Source organism: Vigna unguiculata, chromosome 10 (genome assembly GCF_004118075.2).
Source record: "Vigna unguiculata cultivar IT97K-499-35 chromosome 10, ASM411807v1, whole genome shotgun sequence".
NCBI classification, from domain to species: domain Eukaryota; kingdom Viridiplantae; phylum Streptophyta; class Magnoliopsida; order Fabales; family Fabaceae; genus Vigna; species Vigna unguiculata.
Genome location: NC_040288.1, coordinates 25,537,268 through 25,550,408, shown reverse-complemented (window position 1 = coordinate 25,550,408; position 13,141 = coordinate 25,537,268). Strand labels below are relative to the sequence as shown.

The 13,141-nt window shown below is 36.0% G+C and overlaps 1 protein-coding gene across 1 annotated transcript; it reads left to right on the top strand.

The window, feature by feature from the left end:
• Positions 1 to 1,461: 1,461 nt before the first annotated feature.
• LOC114165450 (DNA-repair protein XRCC1-like) lies at positions 1,462 to 4,009 on the top strand. Its single transcript, XM_028050072.1, has 5 exons — positions 1,462 to 1,582; positions 2,273 to 2,376; positions 2,609 to 2,695; positions 3,439 to 3,564; positions 4,004 to 4,009. Exons 1-5 carry the CDS (start codon positions 1,462 to 1,464, stop codon positions 4,007 to 4,009), a joined length of 444 nt encoding a protein of 147 aa, XP_027905873.1.
• Positions 4,010 to 13,141: the final 9,132 nt, after the last annotated feature.

Here is a 13,141-nt window from a genome sequence, read left to right as displayed (position 1 = left end):
TAACTTTTTGAAATTCTTCCAAATTGAGTGACTTGATCTTGTGGAATCATTGTCAATGCCTAATTACACTTGTTGAAAGTGGTCAAATACCAAAATTCGAGGTTTAGGGCCAATTGAGAAAAGTTTTTAGTTTTCATGTTTTTCGTCATTTTAACTTAGTTGTTCAAGTAGTGTCTAAATGATGACACTACAAAAATATATGATTTTACTTGGGGTTATAATAACCTCCATTAAAATATATCTTAGTAGAGGTTTTATAAACCCTTAGTAAGTATAAGGGGTTTTGGGAGAAACCCAGTAAAATTATTCTCCTTATTTTATAATATTTAAAATTTGAATTTGGGTAGAATTTTTTCTCTTTGCCCAGGACCTTTTCTCTTTCTCGGTGGTTCATGACCCTTTTTTTGCTCAAGAGGAAGGAAGAAGGTGCTCGTTGGTAGGAAAAAGTAGGCTCATGCTCTTCGCTCAAGCTAGATTGTGGCTTTCGATTTCATTTTCGTTCTTTCTGATTTCTTTTTTTTCGATTTCAATTGCGTCTTTTGCTTTCATCCTTCGTGCCTAGGAGCTGTGACTTCACTACAATATAATTATTTTTTCTTAGCGGTTTAATTTTGTTGGTTATGTACAATGGCATTTTGTTGATGGTGAAGAAAAATTTGGAGGAAGGGTGGGTGAGGTTGGCATGTGACATGAGACCTAAGGTCCTCAACATCGCGTCCCAAGTTAGGTTACTTCGCTTTTCAGACGACAAGGCTTAGGATTTTGTGGGAGTGTCTTAGGAGGAAGGAGTTAAGTGAAAGGGAAACTCAAGTTTCTATTTCCACTACGTAACAGAAAGATACAGAGATAGAAAAGAGAATCTCTTATTTTATTTATTCTGTCCAAAACGAGTAACATTTCTTCAGTTATATGTTGCAAAACAAACTGGGTATATAGGATCCATTTACGATATAGTTTATTGTATCTTATTTTTATTTAATTTTACAATTTAAATTTAATTTTGTTTTACAGAATACTAATAAATCTCTAATACAGAGATTTATTTTAGGTTAGGAGAAATCCTATTCTCATTATTACTTCGGTAGTCTCATTTAGTAGTTGCTTTGATGATTAATGTGATGTTTTGCCAGTCTAGGTAAGTATATCAAATGAAAACTACTGCAGTTTGTGTAGAATGCTCATTTTCATTTTCCAGATTTATTCATGCATGGTTTCTGATGTTATGGTAAAATGTCTAATCCCGCAGTTTGCAACCTTAACATTGATAATATGATTTTCTCACATTTTCCTGATCTACAGCGCCTGTGAGATGATTTCAAGTCCAATCAGGAGCAACTGGTTGCAGTTCTTAATCTTCTTATGTACTGTTGTAAAATTAGAGAAAACATATGAGCCTTGTTGAAGCTAGGAGCTTTAGGTTTGCTTCTTGAGACTGCAAGGCGAGCTTTCTCAGTTGATGCCATGGAGCCAACTGAAGGCATACTTTTGATTGTTGAAAGTCTGACCTTAGAAGCAAATGAAAGTGACAATATAAGCATCACACAAAGTGCCCTTACTATCACTAGTGAAGAAGCTGGAACAGGTGAACAAGCCGCGAAGATAGTTCTAATGTTAGAGAGCATCTTTTTTTTACTATTTACTGAGCACTATGGTAGTTCCAACAAGCATCTTGTTATATCTTTACTCTTTTTCTAGGAAAGTGAATAGAAAAATAAAATTATATATTTTGGAAAAAAATTGCAATTTCAAGACACATTGCGATCATCTATGATGATTTAAATGATATTATCTCTGTCTAATTATTTCTTAAAATACTCAAAAGTTAAAACACTTCTTTTTTGTTTTTCTAAAGCTGTTTTTTCATCCATCTTGATATATACACACTACTTAAATGGATGCTCAATGTAATAATGAAGCTTTGAAAATAATGGCCAGTATTACAACATGTCTTTATGAGATAGTTCTTGTCAACCTCCTTCCCCTGCCCCAATACTGCCATCTCCATCCAATTTCACATCTATTTTATCTTTATGTGAATCCCATTATTGCTGAGTATAGATAAAATACCATTTGTACCCAAAAAGTCACCTAAAGCGTGTCAATAGAGAACAACCTTCAAAGTCAACAACCTCCATTAAATCAAAGGTAAATCTAACAAGATGTTTTATAAGTCACATACTTGAGACTCTGAATAACCTTTATTTCATCTGCAAACAATTAAATCTACTATAGAGTATAGACTTTTATGTTTGGTGCATATTCTGGGGAAAAGGCTTTGATATTTCTAGGAAATGTTTTGAGCCTTCGGAAATGAAGGAGTGGGCCATTGATGACTTGAATAAAACAATTCAGTGGTTGGAGAGTCAAGAAGAAAAGGTTATGATCTTCCATTTTCTGTGTGTTTTCAGTTTTTGTTTCCTTCTAGAGGTTGCATAGAATCATAGTTTTTTACTTGCATAGAATCAAACTAAAGTGCAAAAAAAGAAGAAGTTTGCATCGAAACTAAGCTCATTTGTTGGAAAATCTTAGTTTTTGACTACCCTAGCTCAACTTTGCTAAAGCTAGGCAGTATATACTATATGAATCTAAATTATGTTAATCATTTCAGCCAGATCCAAGTGAGGTGACAAAAATAGCCGCAGAGGGAATTCTTACTTGTTTGCAAGATGTAATTCGTTCTCTAGAGGAAAAACGGGTAATGTACTCAGAAAAAAATTGTATCACTTTTGTCAGTTAGAAAGCATAGGTAAAATTTATCCCTTCATAGAGATATGTCAGAATAAACATAAAGAAAAGAGTTACCTTATTTGTGTGCTTTCACCTAAAACTTATTTGTGAAGATAAGTTGAGGAAAAAAAAGTATAGGTATGATACATGATATAACTTGTCAGGAAGTGAGAAAGTGGGAGATAAATGATAAGTATTAAGTAGGTATATGGAGAATGGAATATTGAAAAATCACTACTCATTAGTCAATTTCTTATAGCAACCCAGCTCCATGCATGACCTATCTTATATTGAGAATGAATATATATTCCTAAGTCTCACCAACCCAACCAAGCTATTTTCTTTAGAAAATATTAGAAATTATGCTTAACATAACACCTATATGATCAAATCCCATTTAGGATCCTTATCATTAACAAATGCATGCATCGGATAAAGTGATGTCACCACTAATTTTGATATAGACAACCTTATCAAGTAATTAAAACTAGCTATCTAAGTAATTTTTTTGGTGAGTTTTTCTGCCATCATCATATAACTGACACATTTTTACACCAAGCAATAATCTCATATTATCATTTTAAACTAATTTCTTTTTTTCCTCATTCTAAAAACTTTTGGAGACAAATTACTGGAGTTAGAAAACCTACTCGTAATTGCCTTAGCGAATAGAAATGAACTATGGTTTGTGATATGTTGATCTTTGTTTAGGAAGATTTTGGAAATCTCAACAAAATATTCATATTCTCAGGTAAGTCTTTACACAAACTTGGTGGAAGAATGGTTTATTCAACCTGCTCAAAGAATCTTATTGAGAATGAAGTTGTGGTTACTAAGGTAATCTACCTTGAATGCTCTATACTTAGATAATCTCTGGTAGTTCTTATGTTTACTGATAAAAGTACTTTCATATTTTAAGATCAACAAATTGACTTAGATACTTGCTTTCAGATATGTACCCTACATAAATTGTATATAACTTGGTCTAATATGAATTTAATTGGAGATCTTGCTACTGTCACAAGTCTGATTTCTTTGCTGCCAATTGGATTCATGTACAATTTCAATTAGCATTGCACTCATTACATTAGGAATTAGCTACATCTATTGTTGCACAATTCTGATTCTGCATTCACGTTTTGACCATTGCTGTCACAGATGGGTTTAATGTAGCAACCTGGTTTCATGCATAATTGAATTGTCTTGCTGCTGCTAGGTGCTTACTTTAATGTTGTCACATATATGTTTTAGGCTGATTTGTTGTTGTGTTACTCAGGTTTAATGCTCACATAATTAACATAATCTTATCCAGTGTAGCATCATTTTCTTATTTCCATTCATGCATCCATCTTAGCCATTATGCATTACAATCATTGGCTATCATTCTAAGTGCTTTTCCATCAATTCATTTTCCATTCATCTATCTTAACACAACTGCATTGCATATGGATTTGAATTAAATTAGGTATGTTGTTGAGTTAAAATGCCTGAAGTGAATATGGGATGAGTTATTTTGCTGCTGTAATTTGAATATTTATTCTATCTAGAGTTGTGTGCACATGTAGCTGAGTTAAAACATCCAGATTTGGCATTTAGTTTTAGATATTGCATCATTCAATTCTGCATTGCTTTAGGTTGCATCTGCATCAGATTTCTACATTATTTTGGTTGTAGTTCCCACATCATATAATTTATGAAATTAATTTCTGTTGTGTATGATGTGGAAAGGTACTAGCTCAAATGGTTGAAAGTACTTTGATTGTGTGAGAGGACTTGGTAATTTAGTTTTAATAATATGTTGGGCCACATTTCGTATGAGATAATGCTTGAATTGTGTGTGTTAGCAAGAAACATGAGTTGGCTTGGTAATTTAGCTTTGATCTGGCTTTGGTAAGGTCATGGGTTCGAACCTTGGTGAGTCAAATTTAACTCTTTTTGGTTTAAACTTTAGTTGTGGACTGAATATGAAAAGGTGGAGGAAACCTAGCAGAAAGATAAAAGGCAACTTTTGAGAAGAGAATAGGGTTTGGAAGACTGTTTTTCTAAGAGCTTTAGAGGGAGGGCGAAAATTGAGAGTGAAAAGAGAATTGGGAGTGAAGTAGAGAGGAGAAACGGAAGTGGTGATAAGGCCAGTCATTGGAGATCAAAGGAACCTTCCAATTTCAAGTTTTAAGCAGGGAAATTTCAGGTTAGGGGAGCTGAACCCGTAATATTATGTTATGATCTGATTATATGAAATTCATGCCTCTCTACCATGGATTTTCGGGTTAGTCATGTGATGAATTGGGGGTTTGGGTGAATTGGTACTGTTTTATTGAATTCTGGTCTAAAAGCATGAAAATAATGGGGTTATATACTGCCAATTCTGTGATTATGCAAAAATGGGGTTGTTGGGGCATATTTTCGTGTCCAATTATGCTCATATGTCTATCAAATTTGTGCTGAATGAATTAGTATGGTTGGGTTGTGTGCGTAAATCAGTGCCAGAACCTGCAATTCTCGCTCAAGCGAGCTAGGCTCGCCTAAGCGAGATATTCAGGGACGCGTACCCCCTATCTGCTCGTGGCTACCGCCTAGGCGGAGAATTTTGGGGTTTGGGCGAGGATGGAATGAAATGCCTAGGCATGAATTGGAGGTTTAGGTCAAGGATGCAGGGATGATAGGTTTGAAGGCAATAAATGATGAGGGATTGGTTGATTAAAGTTTGAATGTTGATGCATGATCTATAAGGCTTCTAGAGTGTCTTAATGGTGAACTTGCTGGTGTTCCATGGGTTGTGGCCCAGAACGTATCCTTGAGTTGTGGCTCATGGTAGGGGTTAAGCACGTGGCATTCTATGGATTGTGGCCCGGAATGACTTCCTTTGAGTTGTGGCTCGGGATAGCGGATGAACACGAGGAACCTTGAGTTGTGGCTCGGGTTGGCGAGTGTGCCGGTGTGAGTGTGCTGGTTTTGGCCAATACGGATGGGTCCGGATGGATTTCCCTCCTCAGTGTTTCACTGACGAGTTTGGTAGTCCTGGGACGTTGCAGACTATGTTCGTATTTGGGAACTCCACATGGCGTTACGATGTGTGATCCATATCATGGTTTCCGCACGTGCTCTATCGGTTGTGGCCGATAGGTGTGGCAGCAAGGCGCCTGGAGATACTTAATAGGAGATGTAGAACACTGCTAACATGGTTGTGGCAATGTGAAAGGACTGGAACGAGGTTTCCTGATGTACTTTAATATACATGGTGGTGGCCATGTGGAGGGAAGGTAACGAGTCTTCCACGAGGTGCATCGGGTTACATGGTGGTGGCCATGTGATGGAAATGGAGTAATATTCTGTGGGAAATGAAGGGATATTGAATATGGTTGTGGCCATACGGTATAAAGGAAGAGTTTGTGTTATGTGATTTTTATCGATTATACATATATATATATATATATATATATGTGTGTGTGTGTGTGTGTGTGTGTTTGGTATATTTTTATGTGTTTCATCTGTTAGCTCACCCCATCTGCTTGTGTTTGGCGATGATCGTGTACGCGGTACACGTGAGCAGGTGATGATGTAGGTGGAGCTGGTAAGGCTTAGCTGCGGAGAGGGGATGATTCTGGGGCTTTATTATTATGTTTTATTGATTTTAGTTGTTGAAATGAGATGTAAACTTTGAGATATACTTGAACATTGTTTCACCTCACCAACTATGAAATGATGTTTTATTATTTGATAATAAAAGTTTTAAATTTCCCATGCTTTTGGGAAACAAGGTTTATTCATAAATGCGATGTATTTATGCGTTGTCTTTCATTTTAATTAATTTAAATATTTTAAATCCGTAATATCTAGACGGGATGTCACATCATACATGACCTTAGGAGTGCACGAATATGTTTTGTTTTTTGCTTGGTTGCTTCTTGGCAAAGAGGTCAAGAGTAAAAAAAGAAAGGTGAGTTTGTTGAAAGCAATTCATGATTATTCTTTGTTGAAGTAACTGGTATAAAGAATTGTTCTTAAACAATCTTTCTTTGCAGATGTTTGCAGAAGAAGTTATGAACTTTGTTGAGCCACAAGGTATCTAGTCAAGGAAGTGTTTGTAATATCAAGTACTGCATTAGAAGGATGTTATTTAAGTTTTCATTATGTTTATTTTTCTTATTTAAAACAAATAACATTGTAATGACTTGTTAATTTTAAATTTTACACTGTTATATTGTAGACTTTGTTCTTTGTCCCTTTTATAAATGTTATATGCACAAATTATAGTTACGAAAAAATTAAAATCTTTTCCTTTTATAATTTTTCTTTTATTTCAGAATTTATGTATTATTAAAAAATACGAAACAAACAACCAGACAATATTGGAGTTTTTAAATTGCAGACATTAGTGGATGTTTTAAAACCCCTGGCAGTAGTGGGGGTTTTAGAAACCCCTGGCAGTAGCGGGGGTTTTGAAAACCCTTGGCAGTAACGGGGGTTTTGAAAACCTCTAGCAATAGCGGGGGTTTTGTAAACCCTTGGCAGTGGCAGGGGTTTCGGAAACCCCAAGCAGTAGCGGGGGTTTCAAAAACCCCAAGCAAGTTGTGTTTTTCCAAGGGTTGCTAAAAACCTCTGTTAATCTAATAGCGACGCTAGTTCTTCCAGAGGAATTACAAACCCCGGGTAAACCCATTAGTGGGGGTTAAAACCCCCAGAAATGTCAAATATAACCCCTACTAAAATTAATTACTTTTGTAGTGTGAGTGCATATTTTTACCCTCATTTAATGTTTAATTTTAGGTATTTAATTGAATTTGTGTGCTTAAAGATTAATTTAATTGGGATTTCCTATAATTGGGTTTGTTGAACATGAGATACAAAAACATGTTAAAAATAGCATTTTAGTTGCATAAATGTTCTTTGGATATTTTGAGGTGTGTTAGTGCAGCTGCATCTAAGTTGAGCTCATGGAGGTGTAGAAATAAATTGCTTAAAGCATCAAGACACCTTAAAGATAAATCCCAGAATAAGCAATTAGCAAAATCACAAAAATCAAACCCAAGCATTGCATGAAGATAGCAAGAAAAGCTTGAAAAGGTGAAGAAGTTTGGCTAAACCAAGAAGAGAGCAACAAAGAAATTGGACCTTGTGGTTTTCTTTATCTTTATGATAGAAGATAATTTGGGAAAAATATATCTTTAAATATTTTATTTGATATTTTTAAATAATTATCTTATTTAATTATATCATAAAATATTAAAAGATAATAACTACCAAATATTTTTAAATATAACAAGATCTTCTTGAATCTTTTGAGTTCCACAACAAACAAATATATCTTGAAGATATTGGATTATTTAGAAGATAATTTAAGGAGATTGCAAAGGTTGATTTGGAAAATTAATACAAATACTAATTCGTGATAATTTATCATATATCTTTAATTAATTAATTAATTAATTTAATTATATTAGATATTGATATTATCAACCAATTATATTTGTCAAATAGTCTATATCTCTCCAAATATTTTTATATATTTATCTTTATCTTTATTTTAAAAGATATTTGATAGATTTTAGCAACAGAAAAGACTAGTCCAATTCCTATATAAAGAGACCAAGGGAGAAGCAGAAAGGCAAGCTCGGCACTTCGGAATTTAGGAACACTTAGGGGGGCCTAATTTCTTTGTCTCTCTTTTCTTCTTCTATTTTTATTTTATTTTGTGTTTCATGGAGTGCTAAATTTCTTGGGTTGATTCCATTGTAATTTCATTATGGATTCTGAGGTTAGAATGAAATAATTTCTTTGTTTTTTTTATTATTGTTTAGGTTTGCATTCATCTATGTCTTTTATCTTTGAATCACGTAAGAAGTAATGATTTTAAATCTATATGCATGTTGATCATATGAGTCCAAGGGTTTTTAAATTGAATTGAGACTTTACTTTGATTTTATTTAGAAACTTTCATGTGATTAAATGAGTTTTTACCAATAATTGAGACTTTACTTTGGTTAAAGGTATTTACTCTAACTACAATTAATTGAGACTTTACTTTGATTAATTAAGCTTTTTATTTGGTGAGGAGATAAAAGAATATATGTGATAAGGCATAGTAAAATTTGATTGAGACTGTACTTTGGTTGAATTTACTGTGGATAATCTAAAAGTTCTTACTTTTAATTGAGATTGTACTTTGGTTAAAAGTGAGAACGCCAACAAATTAATTGAGACTTTAAATTGATTAATTTGTAAATCTACAACAATAATTAATTGAGCAATAATCTTTAGATAACCGATGATGAATCTATTTTGAAAAAGCAATGGAATCAATCTATTTTCTTTACAATTGTTTTTATTTCTTTTTATCTTTTCTATTTCTTTCTTGTTTATCTTAATTCTCCTATATTTTATTATTTTATTAGACTAACTCTTTTGTATAGATTTTATAAGAACTAATTTGTTAAAAATCAATTCCGTGTTCGTTGGGAGACGACTTTGGGTTACTTTACCCTTTCTATTTTGTTGACTGCTATCTTAGCAATACTGAAGTTGCTATAGTTTAGTAGTATTAATTTGAACGCGTCAACAACAGCGTTATCATTGGGTAGAGCTAATATTTCCACTTGAGTTTTTGAAAAATTTTCAGGTCCTTTATCCTTAGGCAAGATTTAATTGAAGATTGGAAGGCCTATAAATTCACATAGCAACAAGGTCAAGTTCGTGGCAAAATGAAGTGTACAAAAGTGGCATGTTTGACCTTAGAGTTGAATTTTGCCATTTGGACCCCAAATCAAGAGCCAATCATTTAGAGCACTTTAAGACCCTAAATGTGACTAGTTTGGACCTTGGGATTGCCAAAAATCTGAGAATGGGATCCACATTGGCAAAGCATGAAGTGTGCAAAAGTGGCATGTTTGACCTTAGAGTTGAATTTTGCCATTTGGACCCCAAATTAAGATCCAATCAATTGGGGCACTTTAAGACCCTAAATGTGACTAGTTTGGACCTTGGGATTGCCAAAAATCTGAGAATGGGATCCACATTGGCAAAGCATGAAGTGTGCAAAAGTGGCATGTTTGACCTTAGAGTTGAATTTTGCCATTTGGACCCCAAATTAAGATCCAATCAATTGGAGCACTTTAAGACCCTAAATGTGACTAGTTTGGGCCTTGGGATTTCCAAAACTGTGAGAACGGGATGCACATTGACAAAGCATGAAGTGTGCAAAAGTGGCATGTTTGACCTTAGAGTTGACTTTTGCCATTTGGACCCCAAATCAAGAGCCAATCATTTGGAGCACTTTAGGACCCTAAATGTGACTAGTTTAGGCCTTGGTGCGAGGTGGCTTAGTGTAGGATAAGTTTTAGGGTAGATTTGGTGAGGTGGCACGAGGACACGGCCCAACAAACTTCCATTATGTTTTCTGCACATTCTTTGTACCATGGAGACCAGTTTTTTACAGCACCACAGCACCTCATGCAGCAAACCCGAAATTCCCTCTAAAATCACCCATTTTCACTCCATTTTTTGCTTTTGGAAGTTTAGATAGCTCAAGCCTTGGTGAGAGGAAGGTTGGGGAAACTCCTTGTACTCATTTTTGGTATTGTAATATGGATTTGAGCTTCAATGAGTGAAAATTTTAGTACTGCTCATTTGGTCTATGGTTTCATAATGTTCATCATCATTTTCCAATAAACCACCACCTTGGCTACCACTTTTTTGAGCGTGAACTCCACCCTACCTTACCAAATTAAATAGAAGCCTTTAAGGCGGGTAATAGAAACCTGTAAGACCCGAGGAAATTAAATAGTTAATTAAATAATTATTTAATAAATGCGGGTAATAGAAGCCTTTAAGGCATTTAATGCAGAGTGCTATGATGTGGAAAAGTACTAGCTCAAGTGGTTGAGAGTACTTAATTGTGTTGAGAGGACTTGGGTTTGAGTCTTATGTATGCCAAATTGTGTGTTATTTTAATCTGTGCATTATTTATTGATATATTTGAATGTGAGACGTGATAATATAATCCTTGAATTTTAGGAATTATCACAAACATGATTTGGTTGAATTGGTTGTGCACTTGCTTTGTGGTTAAAGGGTTGTGGGTTCAACTCTTGTTGAGAACAAATTAACTCTCTTTTTGCCAAATTTTTACTTTGCCATGGATATGAAAGGGTTTAGAAACCCTAGCAGCCTAGAGAGGTAGCTTAGAGGCTAGAAACATTCTGTTTATGAGCCTTGATTAACCATCAAACCACATTTTTAATTAATTTTCGTTTTTGGTGGAGTAAAAGGTAATTAGAGAGATAGTAAATTGGAGAGAAAGGGAATTAGCAAGGGGAGAGGTACTGTAATTGCGTGGGTCAATTGGCAGAAGATTTTCCAAGAGCAAATCGTGTTGGGCTGCAGAGAGATTGAGGAGTGAGGCCATTGTTGGAAGGAAAGCAAAGAATAAGAGTGCTTTGGATTAGAGACACACCAAATTCGAGTTTGTGTAAGGATTCCAGGTAAGGGGAGTTGTTTATGGATGTATTTAGTCGTATTCAATATATTGTGCCTTGTCTGATCATAATTGCATGAACCCTTTCTTTGGTGGTGCTGTTTCTGCGTACTTCTGGGATTCTGCCCAGAAATCGCCTGGCGGGCATGCATGTGCCGCCAGGCGGCACATCAGTGTAACCCCGTTTCAGGTTTTGTCTTGAGTTGCTTGGCGGTAGGTTGAATTCCTCCAGGCGGTGCATCATGGTTGTCGTTGTTTTGCTATGATTTTGTGAATTTCATCTTGTGTTGAGGTCCCATTGGGACATTTACCCTATTTGAATGTCTAATTATACTTGAATGTCTTCGTTTGAGATGTTTATAAATTGGATTGTGATTATAACCTTTAAGAGTTCAATTACGCGAGGGTAGGATTCTAAATTCTTGGAATTTGATGTTAGGGATGCCTTAATTCAATTGGTATAATGTTTTGGAGTGGATTAGTATCAAGGAATCATACTATTACTGAATTTAGAATGTGTAGTGGTTAACTGGAAAGAAGAAGAGTAAGTTTGGGTTCATGGAGAATGCAGAAACGCGTGCAGCGTGGCCTTGTTCTGGTATGCCGCCTGGCGGCTCCTTGCTAGCCGCCAAGCGATGACGTGGGCAGACCCAATTTGGGTGTTGTGTTGTAGTTGGTTGCGAGAGAGGGAGAGAATTTTGGTAATCTAAACGTATTGGACAATCGTAGGAAATTTGGAAGAACGAGAATAGTATGCTTAAATGGTAATAAATCAAAATGTAGAAATATAAAGTGTAAGAAGTTATGAATATGTTTGGTGTATGTGACAGGTAATTTGGTCTAGGGTCTAAAATAGAATGATGGGTTATGGTAATTGGGGTTGTAAAGGTTCGGAAAGTAAGATTTCATTAAATTGTAGATTGAGAACCTTGGGCAGATGTTAATATGGCAGATTAAGAAATGCAAAGGAGTGGTGCAATTTAAGTGGAAAGTAAGTGATGGGAAATTGTTAGAAATGTGGTGAAGCAAGAGTAATAAGCTGTTTGATTGCAAGGCATGGGGTTTGGGGTCTAGCCATAAGCTTAATTGGGATATTATGAAATGTTGAAATATTTGGTAAGGGTATAGGCCTTGATTAAGGGACTTAACAATTGTGAGTAACCTTATGGAAGCTAAGGTAACATTAAGTTGAGGAGTGAATTTTGGACTGTTGGGATGGCTTTGGTACTTAAGCCAAGCTGTGTTGGGTGCTAAAAACCAGTAGCATATTGCTACTGTGATGGCGCTTGGCGGCCTGGACACGTGTGCCAGGTGATAAGACTAGCGTTGGAGGTCCCTGCACCACGTAGCACCTGATGGCAAGGTGTGCTCCACTAGGTGGTGACTGAAAAATAGTGGGGTTGGGAGAGCGTTGGCGCCTGGTGGTGGGAAGGTACTGCCAGGCAGTCTAGACTGGTTTCGCCTGCCAGCGCTTGGTGTTACGTTGGGCAGAAATCCTGCAGAAGTTGACTTTTGTTTTTGTTGCATTTTAAACAATGATGCTATGCTTGGATCGGGTGATGATATGCCATGAGCGGGTAGGTTCATGGATGGTGGTTAACATGTGATGGTATGAGGGGGGAGGTTCATACCCAGTTACTCTCACATGGGGATACGAGCGAGGTAGGCTCGTATGTTTCGTGCTCACGCTTGAGAGATGCCGCGTGCGTGGAGGTACATGGCTGGTGGATCACATGTGTTGGACTACGGACGGGTAGGTCCGTAGAACAGGACTACGAAATGGGAGGTTTGTAGAGCAGGACTACGAGCGGGGAGGTTCGTAGAGGCAGGACCACAAGCGGGCAAGTTCGTGTGAGCATCATAGTCCTGAGGCCAAGGCTAACTATTTGTGTGGTTTGAAGGCTGAAAAGCCTTGGGGTTAAGGTCTTGGCCAAGAAACTAAAT

Coding starts and splice junctions, on each gene's coding strand:
- LOC114165450 (XM_028050072.1), top strand. CDS start 1,462: ATGGAGCCAACTGAAGGCATACTTTTGATTGTTGAAAGTCTGACCTTA. Junction 2,377..2,608: donor TGGAGAGTCAAGAAGAAAAG/GTTATGATCTTC, acceptor TAATCATTTCAG/CCAGATCCAAGTGAGGTGAC. Junction 2,696..3,438: donor GTTCTCTAGAGGAAAAACGG/GTAATGTACTCA, acceptor ATCTTTGTTTAG/GAAGATTTTGGAAATCTCAA.